At 46.6% G+C, this 14,277-nt stretch overlaps 1 protein-coding gene across 5 annotated transcripts in view; it reads left to right on the forward strand.

Moving 5' to 3' along the window:
- TENM4 (teneurin transmembrane protein 4) overlaps positions 1-14,277 on the forward strand; it is a 760,950-nt gene that overhangs the window by 626,064 nt on the left and 120,609 nt on the right. For all 5 annotated transcript variants that reach the window (XM_019530413.1, XM_019530416.1, XM_019530415.1 and 2 more), the window contains one exon: positions 7,003-7,149. In XM_019530413.1, the coding sequence (XP_019385958.1) occupies positions 7,003-7,149 (147 nt within the window). The remainder of the gene's footprint in view (positions 1-7,002; positions 7,150-14,277) is intronic.

Below are 14,277 nucleotides of genomic sequence, written 5' to 3' on the forward strand. Positions count from 1 at the left end.
CTCATACACACACACGCACACAGATACTCTTTCTCTTTCATGTGAGCGCACACACGCGCACACACACACATGCACACAGATACTCTTTCTCTTTCATGTGAGCGTGCACGCACACACACACACACACACACACACACTATATTAAGGCTGTTTAGTCTATCCATCTGCCTTCTAGGCCACACTAGGGTACAACTGCATATGGTTCAGGATATATGAAAACCCATTCAAATTGCTTTAAACAGATTTCGCTTATATACAAATGAATTGGCATTCACAATAAAGGATATAAGATTGAAAAAAGTCCCCTCCTGATCCAGTCCCCTGCAATCAAAGATAACCAAATCATGTAATTTTTTCTATAAGCCTAGCAAACCCTATGTTAAAACTATTTGGGATTCTCATCCTTACCAGTCCTCTTAGAACCTGGCTCCTTTAAGATTCAGAAAATAGGTTTTTACGTTTCTGTTTTCCAGCGTAGTTCTTCAGCTCTTTTCTCTTCTGGTGTTGATTCCCCAGATGCATAACGTATTTCCTCTTAGACTGTGTTGGACTAAGCTAAACAAGGCGATTTCTTTAGTCTCCTCTACTAAGATGTTGTCTCAGTTCCACCGTTCGTTGTAACCCTTCTCTGTATATGTTCCAGTTTGAGCTCATCCTTTCTGAACATAGGTGACCAGAATTATACACGTTAAACCATAGGAGGTCTTCTAGGGGTCTGTACACAGACGTTTATACTATTTCTGCAGAAAATACTTAAGACCGCATTTGCCTTTTCCATGACCTCATCACATGGACAGCTCAAAATCAGCCTGTGACTGACCCATGCACCCAGGTCTTTCTCCTACTCTGAAGTCATGTTAAAAGACCATGGACTTTGCACAGTCAAGCACTCAAAAGTTAAGAAAAGCTAATTAAAGGCGCTCAGGCACCCAGGGTTGCCAACCCAAGAACACTTTTTTTTTTTTTTACTGACAATCTAGAAACTTCTTACTAACAACCAAGGGTGTAGGTTGTAGCCGTGTTGGTCTAAGGACATAGGCAAACAAGGTTCTTTAGTTGAATCCAATATCTTTTATTAGACCAAATTAAATAGTTGGTGGCGGGGGAAATTTAAGCAAGCTTTTGGGTTTAAAAACCGTTCGTTAGGCTGGGGAAGTTTCTGTAGTTGATGTGTGCTCTTCCTGGATTATTAACAACCAGACTTTTTTATTGACGTGTTTTTACTGATACATGTTCAACATAATGTAAATGTAGCCCTTTCCCCAGGCCCTGGCTGGCATTTGGAAGCGCTGGGCTCAAAATTAGAGATTTAACACCAGCAATAGTAGAAAAGTTTGGCTGTCACTAAAAAGTTTGCAAATTGTTAGTAAAATAAAAAAGTTCTTGATTTGGCAACACTGCTTAACCGTAGCAATGATTTTACCCTGTGCTACCTTCATCACAGGGTCCCCTAATCACACCTACACCTTGACACCTATGATTGCACCTTATACCATGCTGCCCCTCACTCCCAGCCCACACCTTAACTTAATTCCTGCCAGACTCACTCCCCACATCCCAGCATGGACTCCAACCCACTGCCATTTTCCCTACTTCCTAGGCATATGGAGCTTTTCTGGTCATGCAGACTCCTTTTCTGTCCTGCCCAGGGCGTCACAGGCCTACCTGTACTTAGGGTGAAGACAGCGCAGCCATGGCAATGACTGGGACACTGCAGCAGCAGCACATGGCTGGGTCAGAATGGGAAGAAGTGACTGACACAGTTACCTACAAGACACTGAGTTGCAGTCCTGTTTAGATACCAAGAGGTGCTGTTTTGCTCAATCTATCAAGGACATCATTTAATCTTATTCTGAAAGCAATGCCAGAGTTTCAAACAAGCTCAGTGTTTCTTAGTTTTCTACGGATGGCTCCATTTTTTTATGGAGTTCACAGACAGGCATTTTTAACCTCTTGTTTTACAGACTGTCCATAAATTTATAGACAGTTGGCAACCCTGCAGGCAAGCGTAAGTCTTCCCTCGTGAGGGTATGCATTATGATACAGGGGTTTTTGTTATACAATGACATACTTTTTCTCTACAGGAACTTTGCCTCGTTCGGTGCTCAGGATAGAGAGTGTTCCCAGATGGGTAGCTGTTTAATAGTCCTTTTTTCCCATCACTCTTCAGTATGTGACCCCCACATACCTCCTGCATTAAATGCACACTGTTCCCTGCATACAGAATCATTCATTTCCTGTCAGATTTTTTACTGACACACTTATCATAGTATCTCCATGCTTCACCATTATTTATCTTCATGACACTCCCTATGAGGTCACATTATTCCCATTTTACATATGAGAAATTGGCATAGAGATATTGAGGCCCAAACTTTTGGATATATTTTTTGGTTCCCAACCTGAGATACTAAGGGCCTGATTTTTTCAAGGTACTTGAGCCTGTTATGTTCAAAGTGGAGCTCCCATTGACCTCAGGCACAGCTATGAACCCTCAGGAGCTCATCAAATCAGACCCCTGGGATTCAAACTGAGTACCCAAGAAATAAGGACAGTGGCCACCTGTGAAAAGCCTGGTTCTAGGGACTTGCCCAGTTTCACAGAGGCAGGGATACAGTCCTGGTTCAAGGGACTTGCCCAACTCAAGGGCAAAGGCAGGGATACAGCCCATTCCCCTTAGGGGAGGTTCAGTTGCCTTAGCTGCAGGACTATCTTTTCCTTTCCTATAGCTCCCTACCTCATTCACCTTACACCTTCCAACTTCTGCACCAAAAAGTTCAGAGAACCTGACAAGAAATAACCACTAGCATATAACCCTGAGTTGGTCCCACTTCTCCAATAAACACATGAGAGCCATGTGGAGGAAAGTAGAGTATGTGAGCAGGCCATGAGAGACTGTGTATGCATAATGGGGCCCAAGTAAGAGTGCACAGATGAGCTTTATTCCAGGATTTCCTAACTTCTGAGTGCTTGTCTTAGCTAACTGGGTTTTGATGTTGCATTTGTTGCGATGCTATTTTCAAGAGGTTTTTTTTAACGAACTAAGAAAATCAAACCCCACAAAATCGTATCATGTGGAACGACCCTGACTCCCCCAACCTGGATCTGGAACTTCTGCCCTCTCAAACCAGGAACTGAATCCAGGAGTATTTAGTTTTTACATTTTTCAGACATCTGTAGATATCTATGAAACCCACCTACAAGGTCTCTCTTCCCCTCCACAGGACATGTCCTCACAGAGGATAATAGCCTACTGCTGCTACCAGTCACTCTGTGTGCTCAGGTGATAACATCTTATCCTGCTCACCCCTCTCTTACCAATCTCCTGCCCTTTTCTGTCTTTGGCCCTGTCTGACTTTACCCCCTCTCCCTGCGTGGTAAGTCCTGCACAGCTGGCCCATGACAAAGTTGCTTTATGGGCAGTGAACATTCAGAGCCCAGTAAACTCAGAGGAGCTGTGAGGAGATGGACTACGACAGTGTCTTTGGAGAACATAGCTGCCAACCCACAACATGTGTGAACCGTGAATTTTCAGAGGCTTCTAATCTGGCCAAATTTGGGTAGGTTTTTAAAGGGAAGCCAGACACCAGGGCAACCACTGCCAACTTTCAAGTCCCTGCTCAAATGTTTTGGCTTCCAAAAGGGACAATTGTAAAACAGCTGAGCCAATTCCAAAACAACTGAGCCATTTCAGCTGAAACATTTTAAATAAGAATGAAAAAGTCTGAAAGAGACATAGATATCAAAAAAACGCATTTCACAAGTTTGCCCCCACACTGAAGCACCCTCATGCCCCAGTCAGCCACATCAACTTCTACACAAGCAGTGCTGTGGAGTAAAATCTCTGCGGCAGAATAGTACCACCCTGCTCTGGAGTAGATTAGTTTACTGCAGCCTAAAAGCCCTGCATGTGTAGATGCTGAGACATTTACTATGGTGCTAAACATGTCTCGTGCAGACATGCTCATAGAGTCTGTAATGGGAAATATCATGTGGCCTTGCGGCTTTGACTGTAGGCTGTGCTATCAGCTCTGTCTAAATATAAGTACTAACATTTACCTGTGTGTGCGTTTGCATGCGTGCATGCACACACTATACCCATATTTAATGGACTGACAACATATGCGTGTGTGTAAACATAAAAAATATTTAAAGTCCTTTTTAAGATATTTTTCTTATTCTGTCAGACCCTTTTTTAATTGGATCCTTGTAACTTAAGACTTTGAAAGCAGATGGATACTAAAAAAAGCACCCAGTAAAAATGTTAAATGCACTATAAATCCTGTTTTTAAAATCAAAATAGCACTTCTCAACTGCATTTTATCCATGCAGAATACTTAACGATGCAGTAAGCCATAAAGTTGGTATCTTTGCTTCCATGGTCATGTTGATACAATCTTCATAGTCTTTAGTTTCATAGTTGTTTGGGTTGGAAGGGACCTGAGCAGATCATCGAGTCTGACCCCCTGCCATGGCAGGAAAGAGTACTGGGGTCAAATGACCCCAGCAAGGGGATTGTCAAGACTTGTCTTAAAGAACCCAGGGTAGGAGCCAGCACCACTTTGCTTGGAAGTTGGTTCCAGATCCTAGCCGCCCTGACCGTGAAATCGCGCCTCCTGATATCTAGCCTAAATCTACCCTCTGCCAGCTTGTGACCGTTATTCCTGGTCACTCCTGGCGGTGCTGGGGGGAACAGGGACTCCCCCAATGCCTGCTGGTCCCCTCGGACTAGTTTGTAACAGGTCACTAGATCCCCCCTCAGCCTTCTCTTTTGGAGGCTGAACAGGTTCAGGTCCCGTAGCCTCTCCTCGTAGGGCCTGCCCTGCTGCCCCCTGATCATGCGAGTGGCCTCCTCTGGACCCTCTCCATGTTGTCCACATCCCTCCTGAAGTGCGGCACCCAGAACTGGATGCAATACTCCAGCTGTGGCCTGACCAGTGTCGCCTAGAGGGGAAGGATCACCTCTTTGGACCTGCTTGAGTTGCATCCGTGGATGCATGACAGGGTGCGGTTGGCCTTCCTGATTGCATCCCCACACTGCCGGCCCATGTTCATCTTGGCATCAGTGATGACTCCAAGATCCTTTTCCACCTCTGCACTGACAAGAACGGCGTTCCCAGCCTGTAGGTATGGTGCTGATTCTTCCTCCCCATGTGCAGCACCTTGCACTTGTCAGTGTTGAATCCCATCCTATTCTCATCCACCTCTGTAACCTGCATAGGTCTGATTGTAGCCTATTCCTTCTTTCTAACATGCCCACTTCCCCCCACATCTTAGTGTCATCAGCAAATTTGAACAGTGTGCTTTTTACCCCCTCGTCCAAGTCGCTGATGAAGATGTTGAACAGTGCGGGCCTGAGGGCCGAGCCCTGGGGGACCCCACTGCCCACGTCCTTCCAGGTCGAAAATGACCCATTCACCACTGCTCTGGGTGCGGCCCTCCCGCCAGTTGGCGACCCATTTGACTGTGTGGGTGTCGACACCCCAGCCCCCCAGTTTTCTAATGAGAACGGGGTGAGAGACAGTGTCGAAAGCCTTCTGAAAATCCAGAAAGGCTATGTCCACTGCTACCCCTGCATCTAAGGATTTGGTGACCTGGTCGTAGAAGGTCGCCAGGTTGGTCTGACAGGACCTGCCCCTAATGAACCCGAGTTGGTTGCCCTGAAGCATAATCTCCCCTGCTGGCCCTTCATGGACATGCGCCAGGATAATTCTCTCAAAAAGCTTGCCCAGGATGGAGGTAAGACTAACTGGCCTATAGTTTCCCGGGTCCTCCTTCCTCCCCTTTTTTGAAGATGGGAACCACGTTGGCCCTCTTCCAGTCCTCTGGCCCCACACCAGAGCACCACAAGTGCTCGTCCAGCCATGCCAGGGGTCCCTCAGTGACCTCAGCCAATTCCCTCAGCACCTGGGGGTGGAGATCATCTGGACCAGCTGATTTAAATACATCCAGTCCCTCCAGACGTTCCCTGACTAGATCCTCCCTGACCCTTGGCCTAGGTGTGCCTCCCCTGGGGCCTGAGGGGGGCCCAGTGCGGGGGCTGATCTGGTCCTTGCTCAGGAAAATGGAGGCAAATAAGTCATTAAATAGGTTAGCTTTGTCATCTGGTGTGACGACCAAATTTCCTAGCGTGTTTCCTCTGGCCATTGCTGCATGCCCAGTAGAGTGGGCTTCAACATGGTGCTCTGCCTTCTATTCCTGCCTTAGTTTAAAAGCCTGCTGGGTGACAATAACAAGTCAGTTCACTTCCATGACCCTCAGTTTCCCCAGCTCTACAGTGTGGATACTAATAATAATGACCTCCATAATAATAAAAATAATGAACCCTTTGAAACCCTGAGGCCCATGGATGACACGGACTGTAGAGGCCAGGCAGACCCCATTTTAATTACTGTGCTGATCTGTTTTAAAGGAAAGACTTTACTTTAGACCACCGCAGCAAGGGGTCAACTGGTAAGCAAGGCAAAGCCTGGTTAGCAGACAGAAAATGACTGTAATAGTTGCTAAATTATTACTCAAACATCATGTAACCTATATGGCTCTACAGCTGGCAAGCTATATCACCTTACCAAAGAGAGAGAGAGCTTGGCTGTGCCATCCAGGTTCTGCCGCCTTCCATACAGCGTTGCAAATCCCCAGCACGATGCATAGAGAACTCCAAACCCATAGGCTTGTGACACTGTAGGGTGGGTTACAGCCTGCGCAACTTCTACCCTGGAAACCAAATGGCCTCACTATCCCAGTTGAATCATCATTCAACTAGGGAGGGTGAGGAGCAAGTCCCATAAGCTGGAAGGGACTAGTGCCAGGTATGGTGACCACCCTTCAGCTCTCCAGTGGTGCAATGAACTCCTGGTGGCAAAAGAAACCCTGTACACGGGGAGGAGAAATAAGTAGATGGCAAAGGAAAAAAAGCTGTTGTAACCAGCCTGTTGCAGGTTGTTTCTCTAAGTCCCCCCCTCCCCGGCAGGGCATTTGAATTTGTGCTTGTTTGCCTTGCAGAGGGGTGCCCAGGCTTGTGCAACGGCAACGGGAGATGCACTCTGGACATGAATGGCTGGCACTGCGTCTGCCAACTGGGCTGGAGAGGAGCGGGCTGCGACACTTCCATGGAGACAGCCTGCGGGGACGGAAAAGACAACGATGGAGGTAGGAGCTGAGCGCATACGGTCCATCCGCCTCCACAAACCCTTTTCCAAGCAAGGCCGGCAACCAGTTGGGAGGATGCTGTGTCACGGAGAGTCCTTCCTCAATAGCTGGTGGAGAAGGGGAAGCAGGCTCTGCCAAATTAATTTGACTCGCGTTGGTCTGAACTGAAGTGAAATGAATGCGGTGCTGGAGTGACAGGGCAGAGGAGGGCAAGGCTTATGCTTCCCCAGAACCAGTGCATTGCAGGTCAGACACTGGTGATGTGAATGTCCCTTTGCTTCATGCCACTGTGACACAAAGGGGCCAGAGAGCTTTGCCTCTCTGCTGCGATTGCCACCAAAGCTCTCCTCGATTGCTATGAGCCTGCATATGGATATGAAACAGCAACTTAGAGGCTTAAGTGGCTGATCCCCATGCTCCCACCCCATCCAATCCCACTCAGTCCATACTTGATTGATTCTAGTGCTGTCTATAATGATGACAGGCCTGTGAATCAGAGCCTAGTGTAATGCAAAGTTAATATTCATAGTTATCTCATTACAAAGGAAACCCTGGTACAGTGTGAAGGTTTGAATTAGAGGGCAGGAGATGAGATATTAAATTTGAGGTATAAGGGAGGCTGCATAATTTGTTTTGTTGTCACAGCAAAAGGCTTTGTAAACCACGAGCCTGGGCCAGGACCCAGACTGTGAAGTGGAGACTGCATTTGCAAGTGTCTTGTTTTATCATATTAACAAGAGCAAGGCAGTTAAAAAAAACCAAAAACTCTTAAGCCAAGTCTGTGATTATCTGTTTCGCAGCAACCGGGATTTTGATTGAATATTTAAAATGCTTCTGCACATCTGGCATGGTAAATGGACCAAATTGTCCCCTTAGAAAAGTTGTGGGAGGGAGGGGGTGAGGAGGAATCAGAGCCCCGCACAAAGAGCACAAGCCGTAAAACAAAAGTCGCTTATTCCCTTGCATGAAACTGAATACCACTGTATAGGTTTTTTTCTATTTACAACTGACACAAGGCAGCAATAAAGTTCACCACACCAGATGTGTAAAAATATGGTAAGTATATCCAAGCATAATCCCAGCTTCTGTGGAAAAAAGTTGTCATGTCTTGGAGAGAGGGCAAAAAACCCTAGGAGGTAATCCAGCCCAGAGCACGATGGAGCTCACATATGTAACATCAAAAAGAGCATGGTCAGACTCTTGGTATGTGAGGCTGTAGGGGGAATCCTGGGCAGAAATGCCATAGTCCAAAGTACTTGCTTATTACATGGAGGCACAACTGGTCGCAGTTACCTTCAGTGGGACTATTGCTCGACTTGTTCCTAAGGCAGTAAACATAGATCGGAGAAACAAAGGCAAGTGTGATTGTTCTTCGGGCAATCACGATGCCAAGAGCATTGAAGGAGCACTGGCTAAAATAGTCCTGCGTTCATCCTAGAGAGCACCCAGGGTACGCGTGGGGCTCAGGGCCTTGCAGTGGTGCCTATTAAAGGCAGCATTTGGTTTATTTCCACATATTCTTGGTACAGCAATGCAGAGCTGGTCACAAGGCAGCCTTCAGCTACACATACCAGTGTGGAAGCAATGCAGGTCACTTCATTCCCAGAATAACCTTCTCTGCACACAGAGCCTCCTTTCAAAATAGTTTTTGCTTTGAAACAAGCTGGGGCTTCACCCCATCTGCTGCACGTGGACTTTTGCTCCACTCGGGTTCCCCATGCACTGGTTGCAGAGCCCTCTCTGAAATGGGTGTCTGTCTGTTCACCCAAATTTCTCTGGGTAAGGGGAACCTGAGATGCAATTGCTTTCATTCGGTACTGGGGAACATCTAACCTACAGGGGCAGAGTAAGAGCTACAGGACGTGGCTTGCTCTTCAGTAACATGAAGGCTACTTAGCCCCAAAGAAGCAAGGGTAGGTAAGTCATGGCCAAAGTCATTCAGAGACCGACTCAATGCAGAAGAGTCTTTATTTCAGTTAGAGCGAGGGTATTCCCAAGAGCTCTCCTGCCAAAAATGTAGCATTTGGCAGGCCTGTCAGTGCTATTTCAGCACCCTGAGTCCCATTAGCTGTGCCTGTGAGGGACCTCTCAGAGTAAGTCTGTTGACTGTTGATTTAACCAGAGGTTACATTACCGTAATAAAGAGCAGGCAGGTATCCAGGTTGTAGCCGTATTGGTCTAAAGGAAAAAAGCAATCAGGACTCATAGTAGAGGTGATGTCTTTTATTAGACCAACTATATCTTTTTCTGCAAAAATCTAGTTGGTCTAATAAAAGATATCACCTGTGCTATGAGTCCTGATTGTAATAAAGAGTGGGTATTCAACTCAGTGTCACTGCACAGAAAACAGCAGAAAGTGGCCCACCTTTAACCAGCCTAAGGGATTTGCAGGAATTGGAGCATTTATTGCTCCTAATGGCAGAAGTGTTTCCAAAAGGCGTGCAGAGAGGAAGCAGGAATCCCCTTTAGTGACCCTCTTATACTGTGGGATGTGGCAGAACGGCTCTGTTTCAGCATCTGCGCTCTGAACGTGTCTCTGCTGTGGCCCTCCTGCCAGGTGGTCACGGCAAGGAAGTCCTGGAAAACTGAAGCAGCCAAGGAAACTAAATGGGGGAATGCCTGTTCACCAAAACACCGCAAGGGACGACAAGGTCCAGTGGTCACAAACTCCTCCAAGACCATTTTAGGCTGAACATAAGGAAAAACTTCTTTACTGTGCGAGCCCCCAAGGTCTGGAATAGACTCCCCCCAGAAGTGGTGCAAGCACCTACTCTGGACACTTTCAAGAAACATTTGGATGCTTATCTTGCTGGGATCCTTTGACCCTGCCTGACTTCCTGTCCCTTGGGCAGGGGGCTGGCTGGACCCTATGATTTTACGAGGTTTCTTGCAGCCCAAATGTCTATGAAATCTATTAAATTGTCCCATTGGGATCTGGAAGTCGATTTAAGGGCGTATGCATATCCTCACTTTAGCTCAATGGACTGTTTCATTTCTAGCAAGCATATCTCCTACCAGCAGTTACCTCTGCCAGGAACAGTGGGTGGGGAATATCCCACATAGCTCATAGCTCATGCTTTGTCTCTCTGCTCTGGGGGAGCCATTGCCCTGTATGAATCACTGTTAAATTCAGAGTTAAAGAGTTAGAAGTGTTTGGCCACTTCATCAGTTTTATAGTCTAAAGTTCTCTTGCTGGCTAGAGTTTCTAGGGGAGCTATCAACATGGACCTGCCATCCAAAGGTCCTGTCTGATTTACATATAAAGGCTTTATCCTGCTTTTGATTTTCTGCAAAGAAGCTGGGTCCAAACCTGGCAGGAAAAGTTCTAAGATTGAGTAAAACCCCTGAGTCCTGCAGGAAGCAGCACTGACTACTTGGTCGATGGCTTTCTTCCCTTTCAATCATGATTTGATGAGTTTCTCTCTGTAAGGTGTTTAGTGACATTTGAATGTAGTGGGTAAAATCCAAGTCCTGGCAACACCTGGTCATAAGAGTCTTCATGACACCCCTGGAAGAAATTGCTGTTCTTTTGCCCTTTCTGGATTCCTACTTTAATTGTCACCCCTACCTTAATTCCCCTCCCAGTTTCAATGGGTCAGGATAGTCCTTCATTTCTTCTTACATGCTCTATATCCTAATCCACAGAGTGGTAGACACTTTACTTATAACATGCAGAGGGGTCCTTTGGGATTAAAAATGCTATGTAAATATAAAATGTTATTTGAATCATTACTAGCTAGATTTGCTCAGTCACGAGGGAGGGAGAGGTCTTTGATCCTTACATATAAGACCCCCAAAAAATCTCTGGTGCTTTCCTCCAATTTAAACAGGTCCACGGGGCTGTTGCTAGTGACTTCTGGAACTACTGGGCATTTAAAAACTGTTTTTATTTTTCCAGTTAGAGTAACCCTGACCCTTCCCAGCTCATTTAGCATACCAGAAGGGCCCTCCAATTTTTACTTCTTCATAGCAGTGGGGTCATGATATTAGCTTGATGATTTTCTCTGGAGAGGTGACAGAAGCACTCTACTATTCTCTTTCTTCTGCAGTAGCTGAAATAGCGGCACCTCTGCCCCCCCAGCTTGTGTCTTTTTCATAAGGTATGAGTGATGCACAGTGTTACCAAAGATGAATGTCGGGCTTCAAACCACGCAGGTCCCCTCCTTCCCCTTTCCAAGTGCAAACTGTGTTCAGCTTGTTCCTGCCCAAGTATTTGAGAGTCCCACCTTCCTTTCCTCCACCCCACTCCTTCAGAACCAGTAACTTAAATAACAGACCATCAAACAATCAAGCTATTGCAGTTTGGGTTTTTGCCTTTCTCTGATGCATTTAGTAACAGCTGCTCCTGGCACAAGATACCAGGGCCCCTAGAGCAATGCTGTGACCTTATCTGATCTGAAGTCTTAGAGCCAGGTTCTCAGCTGGTGGAAATCAGCATTGCTCCAGTGACTGCACCAGAGCTCATTGACTTCAGCTGAGTCGGTCAGTGTGCACAATGAAGCTCAGATCCTGTAGTTTTGCTCAGTAGGTTGATGAGCAAGTCACAGTGGTGGGAGGAGAGTGGCGGGTGCCTGACATTCCTCACCTGGGAGAAATCTGGCACTGTACTCCAAGGCCTTTCTTACCAGCCCCCGGGAATGTTTCGGGAAGAGCTGGCTGGAAGACATAAGATGCTCTTGCGCCGCGTAGGGCCCAACTAGAAAAGAAAGGCAAGGAGCCTTTGCAAAGAAATAGGCAGCATCCGAGGAGACAGACAAGCAAAACTCCATCTTTACAAGTGCGTTGGCTGCAGGCAAAGTGAGGGAGCTTTTATTATACACACTAGTTCCAGTCTCTTTGCTGCCCACATGCTGTTTAGAACCTGTGCTAGAAGCCTGCAAGGCTTTTATAGAGCAAGAAGATTGACTCTGGGGAATTTCAGGGGAGCTTTCAGGTTCCCTGAAACCATAAAAAACAACGCATGAATGTGCTCGCTGCATTTACAAAGGGTGGGGAAGTGTTGGAAACAAAATGCACTTGGGAAAACAGCCATCATATATTAACATTTACTGGCATGGAGAGACCCAGGCAGAAAGCAGGGTCATGTTGGAAGACCCACTGAACACTGCTAAAAAAGGAAGAAGGAGCAAGCTGTACTTGAAGAAGACCTGACTGGTGCCACCCCGTTGTTTGCTGGAAAACATTGGCTTGATGGAGAGTCACTCCTTCCTCAAGTGAGAGAGAAATGTGAGGAGTTGTCATTTTCCAGGTTTTAATTCTGTTGCTCTCTGGTGGGAGAGGTGGCAGTCAGCTCTGTTGGGAGTGTGTTGTGACTCTATACGTGAAGGTACTCAGAAATATAAAGCATATCAAACTTTTTGCTTCAGAGCAGGAGAGCCGAGGGGCTAAGAGAGACCACCTCTGTCATTCTCCAACTCCATGAGTTGGGAAGTTCACAATACTTTTGGCTAATTTGCCCAGGCCAAAGTGCCTCTGGTTGGTATCATGGAATAATAGTTGCTTCTCCTTCTGTGGCCAAAGAAGCATGTCATTTTGATACAGCCTGACTAGGTGAGAAATGATTGAGAAAAGGAAGGAGTCATGATGATGATGCTGTTATGCACAATGAAGCAAAGATAGGCATGGGCTTTCTCTGGATAAGCCCAAAGGGAAGAACTGGATCAATTCCAAAGGCAGTCACCGTCACCATCGCTGCCAGCTCTTCTGGCATCAAGAAGAGCTCAGAGGATGCTGCAAGCTTCAATAGCCAGCCACTGGGGGTACATCTAAAATGGGGGGAGCAATCTGTCCTAGCCAGGCTGTCCCGAGCGTGACCCATTCATGCACTTTAAACCTGGAAGTCTTCCAATGAGGCCTCTCCAGAGCACCTTGGTGTCCAACAGTCTGAGAGCGGGTGCTGGGGGGGACTCCAGAGTGGGCTCATTGGTGCACTTCTCAGTTGGCAGGGCATGCAGGCAGGGCATGCCTGGGGAGGGGGCATCCTGGCTCGTACACACTGCTGTCATGGAGTAGGCTGATCTATGATACTCATTACTAGAGCTTGGTCACCTAAAGCAATCCAAACAGGTCTTATATCCTTACTGTTTACTTGATCTTCCCACTCTCACTTCTGCATCTTCTTCCTGAGTTGAGATACACAAGGGTATGAACTCTTTAATGTAAGAATGGGGGTTTTTTTAATGACACATCTGCTCAAAGGCTCACACTGTGACCTAGCATACCAGATGCTGCTGTGCAGAAAGCTGCTTCTTTTCTTACCGTAGACCACCCCCCTCCCCCAACCATGGGCTGGGCACTTGACAAAAGTGGGTAAAGATATATTCCTGTTCCCAGAGAGCTTGAAAAGCACTCTAATTCTGAGCACTGTGAATGGACAGGTAAAAACTAGAGCCAGTGGGTAGCAAGAGAAAGGACAGAGGTCACAATGATAGGATGATGTGGCTCCACGGCAAGGAAGATCTGCATCTCTCCATCTTTTCATTGCATTTCTATTTAGGTTTCCTTTGACTCCTCACTCCTTTTGCATGGCCATGCTAATACAAGGCCAGATGCTTCATCCCTGCTTTCTTTGCCAGTGGAATTCATCCCTGGGCAGAGCACAGCAGAAAGCCTCTTCACCACACAAATCCCATCAGTGTCAATCAGGTGCTGGTCCTTTGCACCCTACAGGAGTAAGGCTTAATCAGCATGAATACTTACTTGAGTGATGAAGTAAGCCTGATGCAGCCTATTGGGTTTGCTTCTTTGGCCTGGGTTACGTAGGAAGTCAAATGAGGTAATCGCAGTGGCCTTTTCTGGCCTTTACATCTCAGAAGCTGTGAATCAATGAGACAGCAAGAATAATCAGCTGTGTTAACACTAGCTGCAGGCATCCATAGTTTAAAATCTCCTCTTCTTCTCTGTCTGTGTAATACATCTGAAATCATTATAGGGCACTTAATCATCATTTTGACAGATAATGTTGCCAAGAAAGGAATTACGCTGTCATAGAATGGTGACAGAAACGAGAGCGAGGGAAAGAGACTTACAAGTTAGGGTCAGATGTGTTGTTTTTAATGCCTCTTCCTCCTGTCCAGACCAAGACAGTGCTCCTTAGCACGTGAGGGGGGCTACTGGATTTTTGTTGCT

This window comes from Crocodylus porosus, unplaced genomic scaffold (assembly GCF_001723895.1).
Source record: "Crocodylus porosus isolate Cpor-Errol unplaced genomic scaffold, CroPor_comp1, whole genome shotgun sequence".
In the NCBI taxonomy this organism is placed as follows: Eukaryota; Metazoa; Chordata; order Crocodylia; family Crocodylidae; genus Crocodylus; species Crocodylus porosus.